At 34.7% G+C, this 24,378-nt stretch overlaps 1 protein-coding gene across 6 annotated transcripts in view; it reads right to left on the bottom strand.

Annotated features, from left to right (window-relative positions):
- The window catches only part of CADM2 (cell adhesion molecule 2), a 1,121,146-nt gene that overhangs the window by 568,301 nt on the left and 528,467 nt on the right, over window positions 1-24,378 (bottom strand). The window contains exons 1-2 of one of the 6 annotated variants that reach the window (XM_054551667.2): window positions 10,505-12,193; window positions 3,656-3,697 (exon numbers count right to left, since the gene is read on the bottom strand). The exons of 4 other annotated variants lie outside the window; for them this stretch is intronic. In XM_054551667.2, the coding sequence (XP_054407642.1) occupies window positions 3,656-3,697; window positions 10,505-11,057 (595 nt within the window). In that variant the 5' untranslated portion in view covers window positions 11,058-12,193. Of the gene's footprint in view, window positions 1-3,655; window positions 3,698-10,504; window positions 12,194-24,378 lie in introns of those variants that run through there. One more of the 6 variants, XM_054551668.2, reaches the window with a different exon arrangement.

Here is a 24,378-nt window from a genome sequence, read left to right as displayed (position 1 = left end):
AAGTTGATTCTTAGTTTAAGAAAAACAGCTGAGGCTGGACGTGGTGGCCCACGCCTGTAATCTGAGCACTTTGGGAGACTGAGGTGGGAGGATCCCTAGAGGCCAAGAGTTCGAGACCAGCCTGGCTAACATGGCGAAAACCCATCTCTACTAAAAATATAAAACTTAGGCAGGCATGGTGGTGCGCACCTGTAGTCTCCAGGCAGGAGAATTGCTTGAACCCGGGAGGCAGAGATCGCAGTGAGCTGAGATTGGGCCACTGCAGTCCAGCCTGGACAACAGAGAGAGACTCTGCCACACACACAAAAAAGAAAACATAGCTGAATTGTGTCCTAGAGTCATGCATTTGTCTTTCTAAATAATTAAGAAGAAATCACTGAAAGAGGTCTATCAAATAGGAACAAAAATGAGCACTATATTCGCCACACACTTACAGCCATTCCCTACCCTTACAAAAATAAATAACTTAAATCAGTGCTTGAACCAGAGGTTAAACAATAAGTAAGAAATGATATTTGTTTCTATAATTTGATTCTGCCCACTATTTGGAAATGGGGTGTAAGTACTAGATAAGCTGCTTTCTAAATAATTAGAAAAGAAAGACATGCTTCTCTTTCAGTGAATGTGATTAATAGAATAGAGTAATAAAGATATACTTTATCATATTGAATTAATCATGTCTATGCTGAATGAAACCCCCTAAAACTTTGGTGGAAAAGTAAAATCATTGCTTACCAAAATAGGAAAGGATAAAATGTTGAAAAAAGAAAAGTTAATTTCAAGCTTCAAGGAAGATATTATAGGCAATGGAAGTTAAAATAAAATTGAGATTATAACAGCAATTAAGAATGTCCCTTTAAGGAGCAATGCATGAGAGATTGTGATAGCCTCAAATTGTTCATATTTGCATAGAAAAGGTCACAAGATATCATTGCATTGTTAACACTGAATAAGAGACTTTCTCAGAAAAGGGGAATCAGATGCATATCCCATTATAGGACATCAAGGTCTTCTTAGAGTTACAGTGCATGCAATCTCTATTATGATATTATATATATTGTATGTCCTTCCTAGGACAAACACATTTTTGCTTATATTTCAAAGATATTCTCTGCCCAGTAAAACCTTGATCAGAATTCTCTAATCCTCAGGATGATGACTCTTATATTTATCCTAAATCCCTGTGAGTACTCACATAAACCATGAAACAACGGGATCAGTTACAATTATGTAGGTTTTTATTGTTTTGCGGCATATTAGGAAACGTGAATAGAGAATCAAATAAACAGTAGTGTCTGTCTCCGGGTATTATTCTCATTACAACTCTTTGTGTAATGTGGCAGGTTTAAAACACAATGACAAACACAGAAAAGAACATCATTCTGATAGTTCATATTGCTGTGTTTTCATTAATCCTCCAAGAACATTAAAAGAAAAAAATTGCTAATTGAAAAAAATGACTCTAGATGCCCTGGCACATGAAAGAATTCTGTCATTCTAAGAAGTAAGTGATTCAAACAGTTTGCCCATTGCCTTTCTTATAGAAGTTAATGATGCTTGACCCAGTCTACAGTCATTTGTTTGAGCAAAGACATATACAATTGCTAATACTAATAGCTATATTCAAATAACAATAGCATTCTTCTGGTAAGGGTTTATATCATAAGAGTAAGTCAAATTGTATGTTAAATATCAAGGAAGAGCATCTGCTTGGAGTACATTAAACAACAACAGATGTTGCTAAATCACATAACTATCAATCTTAGACTCATAATGTTGGGTATTTACATTCAAAGTATAGCCTCAAATGGACAAGGAACATATATCATGCAGTCTAGAATGCTTACATTAAGTAAAGCATCAATTAACTGGAATCCAACTAACAGTTTATGCCAAAAAAGTGTTTTCTACTCTTTATTTAAAGGAAAATGACAAAAGCCAATAAAATAAGCTGATGTATAATATGACAAAGGATATTTTGCTGTTGAGGATTTTATTTCTTTGGTTTACATTTTTATTTGTTTGGGTAAAAGCACGTATACATATATTTTTCATTTTCATGGTGTTTTATTAGACCATTTACTACAAAGGACCCCAGAGATGTGGCATAATGTATAATCATCAAAATAAAAGTAAATTATTATTTACTATCAAACCATTATAAATGAATGATGATGGGTCTTGATTAATTAAAATACTTTGTCCTTTTTTTCTGAGATAATGAGCCTTTGCCTTCCCTTTCCGCATTGCAGGACTCAAGAGTACAAAATTCTAAAGCCATGTAGGTTCCTTAACTACCAATTTGAGGACTTTGTTGCAAAAAGAACTAATTTTGGTTTTGCATCTCTAAAAATGCCTGCCTGTACTGGATAGAATATGCTTCTACAAACTTGAATTCTCCTGGCCTCCAACTTAAGCATCAAATAAGCAGGCTAAATTTAAAAGACTTATAAGCAATCTTCTATTTTGGAAGCAGAACAAATATTTTTTAGAATATATTAATTTAAATATTACACATATTTCTAGAAAGCATTGGAACGTGTGTTTCCTCAGAACTATGATTAAACTTGGCCTCTTCTCTAAGTTGTGAATGCAAAACTAGCATGTTAAAATAGAATTTAATTTAGTTTACAAAAACCAATGTTATGAATTTTACAGACAATCCATATTTTCCCTAGGGAAATGATTAATTCATTTTTTTGCAGAAAAGTTTATTCCTTATATGTTTATAACTGATCTTCAGAATGATAAATAATATTTATTAATAGTCCTCAATTTTTTCTGTTGTATGTATGATCTTTACAAACTGTTCATTCTTTAAAATCGATATGTATATGAAGTATCTTTTTGTATTTGAAAATCACTTCTTTTTTTATTTTATTTTTAGATGCAATATGTGCTGCAAAAATATAAATTTGCACATTGCTAACAAAATAGTTTTGCATTTAAAATTTATTCTAATTTGCATTTCTTACTTTAAGAATAAATCCTTTAATAACATTAGCAGTTAATAAATATTTTAGAAATGCCATATAATGCAGAGATTGAGTTTATTGAATTGACGTCATAACAAAACAAACACAAAAATGAATAGTGGTCATTGCGGCATTACTCACAATAACAAAGACATGAAATCAACAGTCTATTGGATAAAGAAAATGTGATGCACATACACCATGGAATACTATTTAGCCATAAAAAAGAACAAAATCACTCCCTTTGCAGCAACATTGTTGCAGCTGGAGGCCATTATCCTAAGCGAATTAATGCAGGAACAGAAAACTAAATATAGCCTGTTCTCACTTATAAGTGGGAGCTTGGGAGCTAAACATTGGGTACAAATGGACATAAAGATGGGAACAACAGATAATGGGGGACTACCAGAGTAGGGAGAGTGGAAGAGAAGAAAGTGCTGAAAAACTACCTATTAGCCTCTCTGCTCACTACCTGGGTGATGGGGATCAATATACTCCAAACTTCAGCATCATGCAGTGCACCCATCTAACAAACCCATACATGTACCCTGTGAATGTAATGAGAGTTGAAAAAAATTTAAAAAGAACATTGATGTTAAACATTATTTTCAAAACCACATATATATTTATATATCGAGCATTGCTATAAGATATAATTTCACCACTTTTTCTTGTTTTACCTTGATGCAGTCTGATTACACTGGAATGATTAATGTGCTTACCTAAAACAGAAAGAAATAAAACATGCCATTAGTTTCTAAGGGATATTATTTCTATTTTGCAGTGGACAAAATGAGACATGGTGGATAACAGTCACAATTCTCATTCCAACCTCTATTTTCCTTTGCACCCCGGAGATCTTTATGATGTGACACAATCAAATGGAATGTTGTTTCCAAAAATGCATAGTCAAAAGAACCTTTATAGATGCCTTGGTGGCAAATATGTTTTTATTGAGTTGAAGACATCTATTTTTGTCAGTTCTTTCCTGCCACCAGCATACAATGTATCAAATAAAACATATCGGTGGAATTGTATTACTTTCCAAAAGAGCTTAGAAACATCCTTATTACCCGTCATCTAGCATTAGGTATATCTCCCAATGCTATCCCTCCCCCCTCCCCCCACCCCATAAAAAGTGGAGTAGAAAATGAACATTTTGTAACTGTCATACTAATAATTAATTTAGCCCAAACAAATAAAAGCAACAGTACTAAAAAAATAAATAAATAAAAAATAAAATAAACTGCACTAACTTTTTTTAAAAAAAAAAAAAAAAAAAGAAACATCCTTATTACAAATGTATTATTTCTGGTGTTACTACAGTATCATTCATATTATCCATATTTACTTTCCTGAAAAATTTTAAAAAACAGGTCTGTTTAGAATCAGGTTCAGTAACAATGCAGTGAAAATAATAAAGTATATAAAGAATTACGATGTTTGTAAATTACAAGCACAAGTACAGGTCTGTGGTAAGACTGGAAATGTCACATTTTACTCTTCTATCCTAGTAAATTAGGAGGTAAAGTTAAATAAATTGTTCTGTTTTACACAGCATTTATGATCCTTACAAGTGGATATTTTCCTGTGTTCCCACCCATATCCAATTTGAGAAAGTAGCCAAAACCTATAGGGCATATTGATCCCTTCCTAGGGGTGAGGTGAGCTTTTAAACAGGGGTAGTTTACGTCAACTGAAGTGTGAGGGTACGCATTCAAAAGGTCTAACGTGTGAAATATTAGTTGAGTACCTTACTGGGGTTATAAATGTTTTGAAATTACATTTAAAATTCCAATATAATTACATCTATGCACTCATGAACTGCTTACTCTGGTATAACCCTTGGAAATCTACGTTTTGTATTGGATATTGAAAACTAGAGCTTATGAACCCTCATTACATTATTTATTTTTACTGTCTACTATTTTTTGATTGCCTTGTGACCAGGAATTATATTTATCATTTTAATACAATACCTAGCACAGTATTACATATGAAGTAGAAACTCAATAGTTTTTATAAAATAAATAAATAGATGAATGAAAGACTAATTGAACTAATCACCAGGAAAACAAAAAATCAGTAGTTAAGTGAGTATCCAATAAAATCTAAGAGAGTTGAATATTGAATACATAGGGTATATTGGTTTATTTTATTGACTGGTTATTTAACTTGGTAAAGCTCAAACAAAACAAAATTTTATTAAAATTAAACAAATTAAAACTGAAAAAAGCAAAAGTGTTTTGTGGTTCAATAAACTGCAACGTCACATCAATAGGACACTAGAGAGCAATTTTAGGCAATTTTCGGAATGTAAAACAAATTGCTATTTACCAATAAAAATGTAATTCATTTTACATAATGTCTGTTTTGAGAGGAATAATTTCTAATTGGAATATGCTGATTTTCCAATTAACATGGTTAAGGCAGATTTGCACATTTTACGTCGGTTGCAGTTTTCTTGTGTTGTAAAATGGTAGATGTACAGGTAGCTTCCTTTGTTTCTTTTCTATTTATCTCAAAGGGACTTCTGAAGAATTCTAAAGCAGGAAAAAAAAAAAGATTCTTAGATACACATAGCTCCTTATAAAGGAGATTCATGAGCACCCTATAATTATTTTCTACCACAATTTTGACCAATTACTATTCCATTTTTTCTTCCTTCATGGAGTGATTTTGCTTATACGTATTTATTTTCTTTCTTTGTTCCATTATACATATTTGAGATAATCTGGGCAGTGAGCCCAGATTGCTTTTTTTTTTTGTTTATTACTTGTAGACTGTCCTAGATTCTTGTGAGAGGGCATATTCTAAATTATTATTACCATGATTATACAAATATTGGCACTCTGTGAGATTTTAATATAAGAAGATTCTTCCATTATTTTATAATAAGCTAAATACTATATATATTTTTTGGAGTGCTACATTAAATGGATAAAGTATTTAGTTTTAATATTGTCTGACTGTCTAAACTGTGTTCAGGAAGCAGTATGATTTTAACTGTGCCAGGCTGTTTCCTAAAACCAGAAACCTATTTATATACTGGTTTTAATTCATTTTTGATATAACTATTTATTATTGTCACACATCTCACAATGCTTTTCTGTAAAATATGATATTGCTAACAAACCGTCACTTTTAATGTCACGTACACCATCACTGCCCTCATGGATGGAAACCATAATTAAATTTATATTACAGACATGAGGTATAATATTTAAAAAGCTAAAAACAGTTAATGTAACTTGAATCTGTTAAACATGTCATTTAATTGTGTGTATACCTATTTTTTTGAAATGCAGTCACTGGAGAAAGCTAAATAGTATATCAATTTCCTAACCAGACCACAGTAGCCTACCAGGATATAAATTGCAATATTGTTTGGACTATGATGGTGATAGTGATATCATCAGGGATTATGTTTCCAACATGATGTGCTGGCTGGTTCTTATAGAAACCCTGTGTCAAAAGTAGAAACAATTTCTACTTTCCCCTACTACAGTTTATTTATAACTGCCACCACCCTCCTCCTGCTACTGCCCCCAGCTTTTGGATGCTTGGATATAAGCATTTAAGATTGGGAAGAACTTAGGTATGTTTCAGTTCAGCTCTCATGTTTTAAATGTGAAATGCTGAAGTCTAGAGATTTGGTTAGCGTCCCATAGCTCTTGATCTCTAGTTCAACAGTCTTTTCAGGTTACTTTGGAGATCATCATTCCTTTTTCTTTCTTTCAAAAGCAACACATTCTTCACGAAAACATCAATTAAAATATGATTTAATATATTCACAGAATTCTTGTGACATATGCACATTTAGTGCTAAAATTTAAATAAAAATATTTTGGCTTCACGATGGACATTGATCACCAGCCTCTGTTTCTGGTAAACATGGGCGCGTACACCCTCGATACACACACACACACACACACAGATCCTTTCAGGATGAGGCTCTTCGTTTTCACTCAGAAAATTCACTCTGTTCTTTTCCCACTTTGCACTCAGGTTTTAAAATCTCTAAAGTCCTAAACTACTGGGCTTATTCATTATTAAACTTAAAACAAGACCAAATAATTTTCCTTTATACATTTACCTGATTCCCACTGGACTTCTCTTCTCAGATAAGGAGATACTAATTTTCTAGCCAAAAGCATTTCTCATATTTTATTTTGCCCTTTGAGTTCTTTTATTCCAGAACCCATTCTTTTTCACTTTAATTGAGGCTTTACTGTCACCCTAACCCCTCTCAGGTCCAACATCCAAGTAGCTGGAAGTAGAAAAAGTGTTTGCCTTTTTAAAGTGTAGTCTCTGTTTCTGCACAAGGTTTAGCAACAAACTTGTATGCATAGCTAAACTGTCTCTTCATAGGATACACATTATTTAGATCATAGTATAAGACAGAGACTAGGAAACTATTTTTACAAAGTCATAGTTTGCTGACTACTGGGATAGGTTATTTTGGGGGGGAAATGTCTAATAATATGTAATTTGTCAAACAATAATATTGTGGTTATCAGGTGAAATAGTAGGTCATAAAAAGCCAAAGGATATAATACAGAAAACAATATGTGCTCATGGAGGCCTATTTCTGAAGCGAAATAGGAAAGTCCATGCAGGGAAGTCCAAGATTTCACCTCTTTGTACTTTCTTTCCTGATCTATATATTGAAGGCAGTCGGAATAGATAATCTTCAAAGATCTTTCCACTGGGACATGTTGAGAAATGTAAGAAATCATTACTATTGATAAGGAGACTCACTACTGTGCCAAAATAAGCAAAAATGCATACCCAAGGCAAAATTCATCAGATATCTATAGTTCTTACAACTCAGGTAAACAGTAACTGCACTTTTAAAAAGTGCAAGAAAATTTTATTTGTAATTGCATACCTAGATGCTGCCATAAGTGTAAAATTGGTTAAATTATCCCCCAGAAACAGATATGCTTATTAACTTTCTTTGATACATTTTGAGAGCATGAGAAAATATTGATATGTAAAAATCCTTAAATATAATACTGCTGAGGAGCACAAAAGTTTAAATTCTTCTTTCTTTCACTCTCTCATTTAAACACCATGGAGGGCCCTAGAGTTATGAAGACAAATATGTGTTAACTAAGATTATATTCCTTGAAGAAATGATTGCCTAATGGAGGAGCTAAACTGCAAAGTGACAGATCATATGGATTTCAAATAATGTTTGGATATAAATAATGTTTCATAGCAAAGATATAATGTATTTTTTTGTTGTCATTTAAAAAGGCCGGGCACGGTGGCTCACGCCTGTAATTCCAGCACTTTGGGAGGCTGAGGCGGGCGGATCACTTGAGATCAGGAGTTTAAGACCAGCCTGACCAACATGGTGAAACCCCATCTCTACTAAAAATACAAAAAATTAGCCAGGCATGGTGGTGCACGCCTATAGTCCCAGCTACTTGGGAGGCTGAGACAGGAGAATCGTTTGAACATAGGAGGGAGGTGGAGGTTGCAGTGAGCCGAGATCGCACCACTGCACTCCAGCCTAGGTGACAGAGAAAGACTGTGTCTCAAAAAAAAAAAAAAAAAAAAAAATATATATATATATATATACACACTGGGTGACAGGGCAAAAACCTTTCTTAAAATAATAAGTACATGTGGATTTTTTTTCACAGAAATAAGTTTACAAATATTATATATCTGCATAGCTGAATTTAAATACAAACTTGGAAACACATTCTCCTGGTTACCTTCACACATTTATTTTATTATCATAATTAATGTTTTTCATACTTAAAAACCTTGTTTTAGATAAATTATTCTGTAGCATAGTGATTTAAAGTAAATAACTTAAGTGTTAGCATATTTATTCTTGGGACTGTAACATTTAAAATGTTGGGCAAAACACTGTATTTTTGGTAGTTAATTCTATAATGATAATTTTACTTTTAATAAAAGAGAGGAATTGTAGTGCAAAAATTATTGAAATTACCATGCCAGTATTTCATCTTTCATGAAGTATATATCAGTTAAAAATAATTAACATGAATCCAAAAACACAAAGGCCAAACAGACTGAGGAGTAAATAGCAGAAGCCATGGGGTATGGTGTGTGCCTGTAGTCCTAGGTTTTTGGGAGGCTAAGGCAGGAGGATCTACTTGAGCTCAGGAGTTGGAGTCCAGCCTGGGCAACATAGTGATACCCTGGCTATTAAAAAAATTTAAAAAAATCAGAAGACTTTTGTGTAATTAAAATACAAACTTCGAAATTATTTCATTTTAAATTTATGCTGCGTTCATTTTATATTTCAACACATGCTGCTGAATTTTAACATGTTATTGAAAACTATCAGGAATAAGGCTGGAAAGTTAATGTTGCATGTCCTGGTCCAATTCATACATTCTAAATAGATGTCAAACTTATACACATCACTGGGGCTGGTCAAACTTGTTTATATCATTTAGATCTTCTCTGACTTTGACTTTCCACTGACTTTGAGAGTTACAAGCTAAAGAGCAGCTAAATTAAGCAGAACAAAACAAACAACACAAAGTGAAAAAGAACACTGAAGTCCAAATCTACTTGTTTACTTTGTATATGCTGCCCTTATCTCCACAATGTAACTACCTGATGCACAAAACAATAGGCACCAAATAATGATGATGAAAATAATGCAGGGGAAATAGTTTACTCCTCTGTACACCCTGGTGCTGATAGTAGAAATTGTAGTAGTATTATAATGCAAGTTTTAATTGTCTTTTGCCTTATCAAACAAAAGGATCAGATTTGACTATTTTAAAAAAGAAGAAGAGACTGTAAGAATTGTGGACATGTCAGATAAAGGAAAACTTGACCTATAGCAAAAAAAAAAATTAAAGATGAAATTATGAATTAACATACCAAAAAAACCTAAAAACAATAACCGAAAGCAAAAATACCAAACATGTTTCATTGCTGTTTGACTAGAGCTAACATATGTTTAATTCAAAGAAGATGGAAAATCAATTACTGCATTCTTAATGTTTCCAATGCTTACAACACTCTTGATCAATTAATTGTACTACTTGTCTTTATGATACTCCTGTCATTGACTGGTACACAGATAAAAGTTTGTGTAATCATAGAATGTAATATATCTCTAACATATGATGGCTACTTTATGACAAAGGTTCTGTGACTTAGTTGCATACCCTAACTGCCTGGAGAGCTTTAAATCAAAAACAAAACACATTAATATTATCCCACACCAAGTGTTTGGGATTTAATTGGTATAATCAGAGACATTCTTCGGTATGTTTCAAAACCTCCACAGGTGGTTCTGATGAACAGCAGAGAGGAAAACTTTACCTAAGGTCTCAAATGTGGGCTCAGTTTATCTGCTGCTACTTTGTTAATCAGTGATTCCCGTCCTAGATTTTCAGTCTTTGGCTACACCCCAGAGGAAAGAAATGCACTGTGTAATGTGATCCTGTAAGCACATTTGTATATATGAATATACGCATATATATTGAACTGAAACACAAGTTACATAAAACAATAACCTTTCTTACACTTGTGATAGTGAGAGGTGACAGCGTGCTGGCAGTCCTCAGAGCCCTCGCTCGCTCTCGGCGCCTCCTCTGCCTGGGCTCCCACTTTGGCGGCACTTGAGGAGCCCTTCAGCCCGCGGCTGCCCTGTGGGAGCCCCTTTTCTGGGCTGGCCGAGGCCGGAGCCGGCTCCCTCAGCTTGCGGGGAGGTGTAGAGGGAGAGGCGCGAGCGGGAACCGGGGCTGCGCGCGGCTCTTCCCGGCCAGTTGGAGTTCTGGGTGGCCGTGGGCTTGGCGGGCCCCGCAGTGGGAACAGCCGGCCGGCCCTGCCGGCCCCGGGCAATGAGGGACTTAGCACCCGGGCCAACGGCTGCGGAGGGTGTACTGGGTCCCCCAGCAGTGCCGGCCCACCGGCGCTGCGCTCGATTTCTCGCCGGGCCTTAGCTGCCTTCCCGCGGGGCAGGGCTCGGGACCTGCAGCCCGCCATGCCTGAGCCTCCCACCCCCTCCCTGCGCTCCTGTGCGGCCCGAGCCTCCGCAACGAGCGCCGCCCCCTGCTCCACCGCGCCCAGTCCCATCGACCACCCAAGGGCTGAGGAGTGCGGGCGCAGGGCGCGGGATTGGCAGGCAGCTCCACCTGCAGCCCCGGTGCCGGATCCACTGGGTGAAGCCAGCTGGGCTCCTGAGTCTGGTGGGGACGTGGAGAACCTTTGTGTCTAGCTCAGGGATTGTAAACGCACCAATCAGCGCCCTGTCAAAACAGACCACTCGGCTCTACCAATCAGCAGGATGTGGGTGGGGCCAGATAAGACAATAAAAGCAGGCTGCCCGAGCCAGTGGTGGCAACCCGGTCGGGTCCCCTTACGCAGTGTGGAGGCTTTGTTCTTTCGCTATTTGCAATAAATCTTGCCGCTGCTCACTCTTTGGGTCCACACTGCCTTTATGAGCTGCAACACCGCGAAGGTCCGCAACTTCACTCCTGAGCCAGCGAGACCACGAACCCACCAGAAGGAAGAAACTCCGAACACATCTGAACATCGGAAGGAACAAACTCCGGACACGCCACCTTAAGAGCTGTAACACTCACCGCGAGGGTCAGCGGCTTCATTTTTTAAGTCAGTGAAACTAAGAACCCACCAATTCCGGACACAATATTTTCTATTCTCTATGTTTGATTCTTGTCATAAACATCTGAACTGTTAAGGTAATTCACTAATGGATCACAATCCACACTTCAAAAATTACTAGACACTTGTTATTGACACGTAATACATTCTGCCTTAACACAGTATACTCTAAGAAAATTAATGAAATGCAGAAAAGACTATAGGTTTGTAAAATTCACTCAGCACAGTCATTCATTGTGTTTCTTAGGTACATAATATTTCAAAAACTAAGCTTCATTGAGCATCTGTATTGACCGCTTTGAAGTGATAGTTTCATAGCTGGATCTCCCTACATCATGTACTATCTGAACATAACACACTAGTTTTCATCATTTGGCCTCATTAACTCCAGTTATCCAAATTGGTATATAAAGAAATATACAATATGGTGTTGACAATTCAGAAGTATTTGACTATTAATGTGTTGTCTATAAAACACTCAACCTACTCAGGAAACACAATTCTTCAAAGAAATAATAAAAGAATGATCCAGCATGATCTAGATTGTGTTACATTCAAATAAAGAAAAATAATGCAAAACAATGCAACCTAACCTACCATTAAATTTCTAAGTAATGACCAAAATCCTTAGCTTTATACATGCATTATTTAAAATTATGAAACCCAGGAGACTTACTTACAATTCATCCTTAAACAGTGGAATAAAAATCAATATAAATGTTTTGTCAATGCATTTGACTTCCTGAGCATATTTTCCAACAGAAGCATGCTTATGCAAATCCAGAAATGAAATGATAGAAATTCAGAAATCAAAATAAGTATTTCTTTAAATAAACTTGTTGAGAAATGTTTTACTCAGTAGTTAAACATTTTTACCATCCACTGAGTTTTCTTAATTCCACTATTTTTCTGAATTGTCATTTCTTCATATAAAAATATTTGAATAAGTAAAACTTTATGTTAGGAGTATATGTAAGTATGTGTGGCTACCATTTCAACTAAAACTTAGGGTGGGAACCTACCTGAGGATCTTTTTTAAAGCTGGATACCTTACAGAACTTGTAAAAGAAAAATCTTTTTTTCTTTTACAATCGTTTACAATTTTTCTTTCACAATCTTTTAAAAAGGGATCTATATCACTTAAATAAATCCTCAAAAAAAAAAGGTTATATCATGAGGGAATAGAAGAAATACTTTCTGTTGACATAAACAGTAATTGATAAGGTTTTCTTGAATACTTTTATAGAAATGCTGATGTATTACACTTAAGATTACTAGTTAGCTCTCATTTCCTTTCAACTTTTGCCTCTGGATAAGCTCAGCTATTCCCAGGAAGAAACAGTGATCAAGTACATTTGTCATGTGAGCAACTATAATAAGGTAATTAATCATAGTCTGTCAGGGTTTTATTCTAGAAAGATTGCTGCATTTTTATTCTTACTTAAAAATCTGCTGTCACGCCTGTTGAAAATTTGGTAGACATTTTGGACATGTTTAAAAGCCCTTCCAAACTGATAGTGGCAGATAATTAAGTTATCGGCTATCAAAGATTCTTTCTCTCTTTTTCTTTTTCTTTTTTTTTTTTTAACAATATATATGACACTATGAACCCTTCTAGCTAGTTTAATCTGACCTGTTCACAGAGTATGATCCCTCATTCCCTTTCCTTTTTCCTCCTTAAGAGTAGCCAACGACCAAAGTAATTCACAATGACAAATGAAGCCTTTCTCAAGAGTCTAATTGAGCAATTTTGTTTTCCTTTGCAAGACCTGAAATCTACAACATTCTGAACTCCATTCACTGAAGTGGCAAGAAATAGTGGTCAGAAGGAAACGAGGTGGATTAAGGGGTTTCTAGAAAACAAGAAAATAAACTCTACCTAGGTGTGACATCTTATATCTCAGTAATATTTCAATTCATCTACTCAATTACTTACTCCGTGTGTCCTTTACTTTAAACCATTTTCAGTAAAGTTTCATTGTGATGTGTACTTTATTGAATCCTAAACTCTCAGTCACTACTCTCTCATTCTTTTATAATACTTCTTGCATTTTTTCAGTGTTTAAATTCAGGCTTTCTTAGAAGAAGAATTATATTAGTCTTTTCTCTAGCCAATTGTGTGATATCCTTTTGTACTACCTTAGAGATAGGCTGTGTTTGGCTTAAGGACAAGAAAGGAGATATCATAAATGTTTTCACTGGCTTTTCGAAAAATTTACATTATTCTCATACGATGTACATTTTATATCATTAACTGATTATCAAACCCAAGAGCATGTTCTCATTGGTAGCAACCACTGGCAAAGTATTAAACGAAGATATACATATGTGTGCATATTCAAATATATATGTGCATATATATACATGTATGTAATGTTTTAATGACTGCTAAATACAAAAGAATATAAATGTAAATACATATTGAAGTATAAATAATGATATAAATATATTGTTATTCTCTTCTAGTAATTTGAATTTAAGTTGTCTGCTGTCATATATTTTCAAGCTAACTGGCAATAATATTTTTAAAAATTCATAGAACGTTAGGTCTCTTACAATTCTTTATTCTCTCATTCCAAAATATTTATTGAGTACCTGCTCTGTTCATAATACTATTTCATCTCAAGGAAAGCTTGGTAAATTCCTGTGAAAAATGTTATTTTTCCTAACTTAACAAAGGATGGAAGCATAGGTGAAAATGGTTTACTCTGCATCAGGTAGGCATTTACACAAAATCTAAGGCTTAACTGTCATTCTGCTCAATCTTTTCTCTAATATTTAAGAAAGAGAAGATACTTAAAACTTTTAAAGTCATTGACATTTATTACCGATCTTCCAAGTAAAATAGATGTTACATTATCCTAATCACCACATTTTAATAAATTATTTTATTTGCTTTGATGAAATCATTTAAGGCTTGATATAAAGATATGCAAATAAGTAAAACTGAATTGAAGTAATTATATGGTGGGTACTTCAGATTTTTGGTTGGTAATCTAAAAACTGGTGACATTCGTTAATATTTATATTTTAATAAATTTAAATGTAGTGGTTTTAATAATTTCTGTGGATATTTAATAATATCTTTGGCTATGTTTTCACATATATCCACAGAAATTGAATGAGGGAAATGCCCACTGTTGGCTTTGATAGTCTGAGAGCTTAATTGCAAAACTCCCTTTGAAAATCAAGACCTTGAGAAATTTCAGTGACTGCATGGCAAACAGAATCTCAACAATAGGAAGTGTTCACATCAAGTAAAAAGTAGCAGGCTGGGCGTGGTGGCTCACACCTGTAATCCCAGCACTTTGGGAGGCTGAGGCGAGCAGATCACGAGGTCAGGAGATCGAGACCATCCTGGCTAACACAGTGAAACCCCGTCTCTACTAAAAATACAAAAAATTAGCCAGGCATGGTGGCGGGCGCCTGTAGTCCCAGCTACTTGGGAGGCTGAGGCAGGAGAATGGCGTGAAACCAGGAGGTGGAGCTTGCAGTGAGCCCAGATAGCGCCACTGTACTCCAGCCTGGGTGACAGAGCAAGACTCCGTCTCGAAAAACAAAACGAAACAAAACAAAAAAAGCATTATTCCCCCCTATGAAAAAATATGTCAAAAATGAGGTTTATTTCATCAAAACCAATAAGCCATCAATTATAAGACACACCATTATTTTACGTATTACTAAGAGATGAAACTTTACCAATTAAAGTATAATATATCATTTATAATCAAACATTCCAATTTTGGAGATGGAAACTGTTGCAAACATATGCATCTTTAAACTGATTAACTAGAGCATTTTTACCTTTTTTATAGAAAATAAACTATGATTCCTGAAAAAAATATATATTCTGCTTTTTTACTGCCTAAAAAACCAAAAAGTTTAAAGAAGCACTGGATAAATAATGCAATTTTGTTCACTAAACCTTTCACAGAATGTTAGGAAAAACTGAACTGAAAAGCATATAGAGGTAAAATAGTTTCTTTTGGCAATACACAAATAAATGCTCTCCCTAATATTATTATTTTGGGACTCTATTCACAACTGTAATTACTGAGTAATAAATTAAAAGTTGAATCAATAGGCCAAGTCTTTCTATCATAACATTTGTAAAACATATCAGTAATTGCAGAACTAAGCAGCACTCTACTCATTCTTTCAATATTTTGAAAACTTGAAATCTATCTGGTTTTCTGAAAAATCTTATCAGTTTTCAACATAAGGTTTAATTCATGTGACGTCTATTTTGGAAACCCAGGGAAGGAATTCTTAGACATCAGGAAAAGCAGCCTAATTTTGCTCCTTGCTAGAAAAATCTGTAAAATAATTAAATCTTAAGACAGCCTAAGGTTGCTCCATCAATAATGTCCCCACTACCATAACATTAGGAAAGAAAATAGAAAGGTACATGAACCAAAATCAAAGGAACACATTCATCTGTATAAGAAGTATTAAAATGAAATACTTAAAATATATAAAATTTTAGAATTAAATTACTAATTGATAGATTATTTAATAATACATTAATATTAATTTACATAATATAAATTAATTACAATCATAAATATATTTAAGCTAAAATTAATGTCATTTGTCACACACACACACAATAGCGGCTGATAATTGCCAATGAGAATGTCAGAGTTTATAACTGAGACAATTTGAGTGTCAAAATAGTAGATCTACCAAGGGAACTTTAGAGCAGCTTAACCAGTAGGAGATCTTTAAATACTTGACCTCTTTACTACAAACCAAAAGTCATGATGGCTGAAAAACGAAACATTGTGAGAATGTAAAATTCACTAAAGAAAAATTCAGATTTCCTGTGACAATTTTCCCTCATTAATTGTAATTATTTTTGACTCTGTCAATCATACTGTGTCCCTGAAGAACATCAGTATGCTTTGTTTTTTCATTCTAATTGTTGTTGTTAGGAGTCCTGATTATAGTCAAAAAACACTACTGTGGGTACTTTGAAATTATTAATAGAATTTCTGCTCGATATACATATATCAAAGCTATTGCTATTGAAACAACATTTTCAAATCAATAAAATCCTGGCTCCCTGAATATAATATACATGAAAACACTTCAGGTTTTTAACATGGGAAACATAATGCAAATATCAATTCTTAACATTATTTATTCACATACTGGACTCTCAATAAAGTCATGAAATTGACCCTCTGAGTAAAAGTACGTATTGTACACAGTTAATTCCCTTTATTCAGAGTAGTTTTGTATTACAAAGTCACCATAAACACTCAATTAGTAAATACAAAGCCATTGCTCATTGGGAAAATGCAGGGTTAAATTCCCGTGAACCTCGGGTCACAGTATTTCTCTCAGCTTATCAATACATAACCTTATTTTATGCGTGTTTCCATGTAAATCCATTTTATTTAATACATATTTCTTACACTAATTATATGCAGTATTAATTTATAATAAATCTCTAGATGTAAAGGGTCTTACATTTTCCTGACTTTGAGTAACATGATCAGACATCTGTTTTCAACCTCACAGCAGTGCTATCCAGTAAGTTTTTAAAAATCAGATGCAATCTCGAGTTCACAAATTTAGCAGTTTTTCTACCTTTATCATAGTTTCATCATTCACTATAGATGTTACTTTGGTACTTTCCAGAGTGACCCAATATACAAATCATGAATTTCCCCTTGCCCACATTATTGATTCATTAACATTGAACTTAGCACCAACAACACTATAGCTCATGCCTGAAGGAAGCTTATCTAACAGTTGCCGTTGTTGTTTTCTGTGAAAGGGACATCACAACCTTCTTTCAAGTAGGAACACTAGACAGCACTTCAGCACAATGCTTGGGGCACATTTTTAACAGTGAAATAAACTACAAAAAATCCCAGAAAATACAAAAACAAAAAACAAAAAAAAAACTTGGCAATAAGCAGATCATGAAAAGGAAATGTTTTTGCAGTATGAGAGCTGAAACAAATGGCAGAATGTCACCTTGTTTGACCTTGGCTGGGAACATGTGCTGCCGGGCACTAAATTTTTTGCCACTGTGTGTATGTCCATAACTATGAAAATGCCCCAGGTGTTAATTTTGAGGTTACAAATGTTAGTGAGTAGGCAATTTCACAAATACAGAATCTACAGATAATGAGGATGGACTCTGTGTGTATACATATATATATATATATGTATACACACACACACACATACATATAGATACATAGTAGATAAATGGATAGATAGATAGCTTTAGAAAAGATGACATTTGAAGGCCAATTATCTTGGCTACTCTATGTCTTTCCACAACCCCATAACCTTCCTCCTGGTTACTCTAAGAAAAGTAAAGTATTTAATTCAGAATATAATAGATTTTTAGGAGATACTGCTTGTTCTTTGATAAAACATACCACTAGAGTTTTTTAAAGATGATTTTCTAATTTAATAAATCGTCATAAACATGAGAATTGCAAAACATTCAAAATTTCACAGCTTTTTAAAACAATCTATTTTGTTTTTGTAATCTCTTCCAAAATTAATGAAATTCTTTAAAATACTCTTTTGTATTCATCTTTTTCATCAAATAAAAGTCCATTTTTTCAATATATAGATATAACATTTTATAATTTTTTAGAACTTTCCCTTCTTTCTGCTACTGCAAGAGGCCCATTTCACATGTAATGAGAGCTATAGGCTTAAAGTAAAGAAATGGAGAGAGATCTATCACTCAAATGGAAAAGAAAAAAGAGTAAGGGTCAGTATTCTTGTAACAGATAAAATAGACTTCAAACTGACAGTAATAAAAGCAGACAAGTAGTGCATTACATAATGATAAATGGTTCAATTCAAAAAATAAGACTTATCTGCTCTGAATATATATGCACCCAACATTGAAGCACCCAGATACATAAAACGATTACCTCTAGGGCAGCTGAGGCAGGAGAATGGCGTGAACCCGGGACACGGAGCTTGCAGTGAGCCAAGATCGCGCCACTGCACTCCAGCCTGGGCGACAGAGTGAGACTCTGTCTCAAAAAACAAACAAACAAACAAACAAACAAAAAAATTACTTCTAGATCTAAGAAAAGACTTTGACAGCCACACAATAATAGTGAGAGACTTCAACATCACACTGACTATAGTAAAGAGATCACTGAGGCAGAAAACTTACAAAGGAATTCTGCACTTCAGTTTTACACTTGACAATTGGACCTAATAGACATCATCAGAATACTCCACCCAACAACCACAGAATGTACATTATTCTCATCAGCAAATGAACATATTCAAAGATTAACCACATACTCAGTGATAAAACAAGTTTCAATACATTCAAAAAATTAAAATTGTATCAAGCATCTGTTCAGATAAAAATGGAATAAAAATAGAAATCAATACAAAAAAGAACCCTCAACTAGACACAAATACATGGAAACTAAAAACTTCCTCCTGAATGACTTTTGGGTAAACAACAAAACTAAGGCAGAAAAAAAAATTTTTGAAATAAATAAAAATAGAGGTACAACATACTCAAACTTCGAGGATACAGAAAAAACAGTGTGAAAAGGAAAGTTTATAGCAGTAGAAATCTGCATAAAAAGAAGATAGAAAGATTTTATATTAACAACTTAACCTCACAACTAAACATCCAAGAAAAACAAAAACAAACTAAACCCAAAGCTAGCAGAAGAAAACAAATTACTAAAATCAGTGCAGAACAAAATTAAATTGAGATCAGTTTTAGCAAATCATACAAAGGATCAATGAATATAAATGAATGAATTAATAACTGAATGAAATGAGAAGTTGGTTCTTTATAAGAATAAGCAATATTCATAGACAAATAGGCATAATAGAAAAGAAAAAAAAATCCCAAATTAGCACAATCAAAAATAACAACAATGACATCACAGCTGATCCCACAGAAATACAAAAGATGCTAAGACTATTGTGGACATCTCTATGCACACAAGTTAGAAAATCTAGAAGAAATGAATACATTCCAGGAAACCCACAGCATCCTATGACTGAATCAGGAAGAAACAGAAATCCTGAACGACCAATAATGAGAACAAAATGGAATCAGTAATTAAAAAATCACTCACCAAAATAAGCCCTAGACGAGATGGATTTACAGCTGAATTTTACCAAACATATAAAGAAGGGATGGTACCAATCCTACCGAAGCTATTAGTAAAGACTGAGGAGGAGGGACTCCTCTCTAACTCATTCTATGAGGCCAAAATTATTCTAATACCAAAGCCTGGTAAACACACACACACACAGACACACACACACACACACACACACACACACAAAGAAAACTACAAGTCAACATCCCTGATGAACACAGATGCAAAAATCCTCAACAAAAACTAGCAAACTGAATCCAGCAGCATATCAAAAAGTTAATCAACAAAATCAAATGGGCTTTATTCCTGGGACGCAAGGATCTTTCAACATATGCAAATCAATAAATGTTATTCACTACATAAACAGAATAAAAAACAAAACACACATGATCATCTCAATAGACACACACAGAAAAAAAAAAATTCAGTAAAACCCAGCATCCTTTCATGATAAAAAACCTTCATAAACTCAGAATTAAAGGAACGTGCCTCAAAATAATGAGAGCCCTCTATGACAAATCTAGAGCCAATGTCACACTCAACAGTCAAAAGCTGGAGGCATTCCCCCTGAGAAATGCAACAAGACAAAGACATCCACTCTCACTACTTCTTTTCAACATAGTACTGGAAGTCCTAGCCAGAACAATCAGGCAATATAAAGAAATGAAAGACATACAAATAGGAAAAGAAGTTGAATTATGCCTTGTCACTGACAATATGATTCTATACCTAAAAAACCCCAAAGATCTTGCCAAAAGACTCCTAGACCTGATAAATGACTTCAGCAAGGTCTCAGTAGACAAAATCAATGTACAAAAATCATTGATTCTATACACAAATATCGTTCAAGCTGAGAAAAACATCAGGAACACAATCCCATTTATATTAGCCATGAATAAAAGTAAAATACCTAGGAATATATCTAACCAAGTAGGTGAACAATCTCTACAAGGAGAACTACAAAACACTACTGAAAGTAATCATAGATGACACAAACAAATGAAAAATAACTCTATTATCAGTGGTTGTAAGAATCAATATCATTAAAATGACTAAACTGCCCAAAGCAATCTATAAATTGAATACTATTTCTCTCAAATTACCAACATAATTTTTCAAAGAATTAGAAAAAAACTATTCTACATTTCATATGGAACCAAAAAAAAAAAAAAAAAAAAAAAAGTCTGAGGAACCAAGGGATTCCTAAGCAAAAAAGAACAAATTTGGAGGCATCCAATTCCCCAACTACAAATGATGCTGTAAGTACCAAAAGAGCATGGTACTGATACAAAAATAGACACATAGATCAGTGGACCAGAACAGAGGTCCCTGAAATAAAGCCACACACCTACCACCAACTCATCTTTGACAATGTTGTACAAAAATAAACAATAGGGAAAGACTCACTCTTCAATAAATAGTGTTGGGACAACTGGCTAATCATATGTGGAAGAATGAAACTGAACCCCCCTCCTCTCAACATATACAAAAATTAACTCAAGATGGATTAAAGACTTGATGTAAGACCTCAGTCTATAAACATGCTAGAAAAAAAACTAAATAATACTCTTCTAGATGTTGGCTTAGGCAAATAATTTATGATGAAGATCCCAAAAGCAAATGCAACAAAATCAAAAGAGAAAAATGAGACTTAATTAAACTAAACAGTTTCTACACAGCAAAAAAAAAAAAAACAAAACAAAACACCTCTTAGCAGAGCAAACAGACAACCTACGGAATGGGAGAAAATACACACAAATATGCACCTGAGAAGGGACTAATATCCAGAATCTATAAGAAACTTAAACAAATCAACAAGAAAAAAAAATAGCAACCCCATTAAAAAGTGGCAGAATCCTTGAGCAAACACTTCTCAAAAGAAGACATACTCAGGCATGTAATCCCAGCACTTCGGGAGGCCAAGACGAGCGGCTCACGAAGTCAGGAGATCGAGACCATCCTGGCCAACATGGTGAAATCCCTGTCTCTACTAAAAATACAAAAATTAGCTGGGCATGGTGGTGCATGCCTGTAATCCCAGCTACTTGAGAAACTGAGGCAGGAGAATCCCTTGAGCCTGGGTGCTGGAGGTTGCAGTGAGCCGAGATGGCGCCATTGCACTCCAGCCTGGCAACAGAGCAAGACTCCATCTAAAAAAATAAATAAATAAATAAACAAGCACATACAAGTGGCCAAAAATATATGAAAAAATGCTCAACACCAGTAATCATCAGAGACATGCAAAACAAAACCATAGTGAGATACCATCTTACATCAGTAAGGATGGTTATTAATAAAATGTCAAAAAATAACAAATGCAGGCAAGGCTGTGGAGAAAAGGGAATGGTTATACGCTGTTGGTGGGACTGCAAATTAGTTCAGCCACTGTGGAAAACAGCTTGGAGATTTCTCAAAGAACTAAAAAGAGAACCTCCATTCGACCTATCAATCCCATTACTGAGTATATATGCCTAGGAAAGTAGATCATTCTACTAAAAAGACACATGCACTCGTATGTTCATTGCAACACTATTCACAATAGCAAAGACATGGAATAAACTGAGGTCCCATCAGTGGTGAATTGGATAAAGAAAATGTGGTACATATACACCATGGAATGCTATGCATCCATACAAAGAATGAAATTATGTCCTTTGCAGGAACATGGATGCAGCAAGAGGCCATTATGGTAAGCAAAATAACACAGAAACAGAAAATCAACACATGTTCTTACTTATAAGTGGGACTAAATCTCAGGGTCACACAGATATAAGGATGGGAACAGTAGGCACTGGAGATTCCAAAAGGAAGGAGGGAGAGAGGACAAGAGCTGAAAAAGTGCCTGTTGGTTACTATGTTCACTGTCTTGGTGATGGGATCAATAGAAGCCCAAACCTCAGCAAAACGCAATACACCCTTGTAACAAACCTGAACGTGTACCCCTGAATCCGGTATAAAAATGGAAATTTAAAGAAATTTAGATTTTTTAAAAATAAGAATAATTATTCATAGGAATCATTTTAATTGTTGCTGTTGAGGCTTTTGCAGCAGAGGAAACCATTATTAGTAACTGATATAGTTTGGATACTTGTTCCAACTCTCATGTGGAAATGTAATTCCTAACGTGATTGGCGCCTAGTGGGAGGTCTTTGTCATGAGGGTGGACCTTCATGAATGGCTTTTGTGGTCTTTGCAGTAATGAATGACTCCTCACTCTGTTACTGCAGAATCTGATTGTTTAAAAGAGCCTGGCATCTCTCTCTTACTCTTGCCATGTGACATGCATGCTCCCACTATTCTTCTGCTTGACTGACTGTAAGCCTCCTGCAGCCTCAGCTGGACCAGATGCCAGCTCCATGCTTCTCGTACAACCTGCAGAACCAGAACCATTCTTGGCCTATAATCATGTATTTGGTCTTTGGTTAGGATAAATCAGCAAAATAATAAAGAACAAACAGGGACTAGACTTCCAGTTAGAGAAATAAGCAGAACAACCTGAGGTCAAGTCACAAATGTGTCATCAAAATTGATAATTTTAGGGCTTTCCTCGTTTACCCTGAATTTCTTTGGGTCACCTCACATTGCAGTTTTAGCTAAATGAAGAAATAACGATGTGAATCCACTCCCTGTCCAAGTTTTAGAAATCTTTCTAATGTTATGTATAAATGATTTAGGGATTCCTCTGTTATTTTAAATTATCTACCCCTATGATCTCTTACAAAAATGCAGATCATCAATCACAGAGTGAATAAAGTTATTCATGGAAGAGAAGAAAATTAACATCAGTCATCACTCTGATGAACTTGTTGTTGTCTGCTTTATCACAGCCCTCATCCATTTCTCTTTACTTGCAGGCTATTTGTTGGAATTATAATTAAAGACTATAGTGTTTAAATTCACGTGACTGTCACCTGCAGATTTACCTGATTGGGAAATGTGCCACTATATTCTACCCCCAAAAATAAAATTACATACACATGAACACGGAGGTGTTAGAAAAAATGCACTATCAACTGGTAATTGACACACATTATAGCAGAACCAAAAATATAATACTTTAAATAACATAACTCATGTCTAGCGTTTTCTTTCGCCCCATTCATCCTCTGGTTGATTGGTGTTTTCATCAGCATTGTGACATCCACATAGACCTACAAGGGAGTTACAGCAATGCGTTTTCCCTAGGGCCACCATTTATACTATAAATTATGAACGCATTATTATGCTGCCACTTTGGTTTTGAAGAGCTTATGTTAATTAAAGGCTAAGAAAGCACGCACACAGCACAATTATTTTTAATTAAGATTAAAATAATGCAGTATGTCAATATAGTCCTCAATGGAAATGATGGCTTAATGTGTCACCTCATTTTCTTGTCTATGTAATACAGCCATGTCTAATATTGTTTTTAGTTTCCTACCTTCTAAGGATATAAACCTCACAGTTACCAAGAGATCAACTTTATGCCTGAGACATAGCCGTATAAAAGCATTTATGGAGTGAACACTTTATACAAAGCACTGAACTTTCTAAAATAGATACAAAAATGCATTACACAAGATTCTAGGTTTTTAAGAGCTTGCATCATGTTTTGGGTGACCTCTCAATTTGTTGTTAAAATGAAGACTAATATTTTTCGTATAAACTTG

This window comes from Pongo abelii, chromosome 2 (genome assembly GCF_028885655.2).
Source record: "Pongo abelii isolate AG06213 chromosome 2, NHGRI_mPonAbe1-v2.0_pri, whole genome shotgun sequence".
In the NCBI taxonomy this organism is placed as follows: domain Eukaryota; kingdom Metazoa; phylum Chordata; class Mammalia; order Primates; family Hominidae; genus Pongo; species Pongo abelii.
The sequence above is the reverse complement of the archived record's forward strand: the minus strand, read 5'-3'. Positions and strand labels throughout refer to the sequence as shown.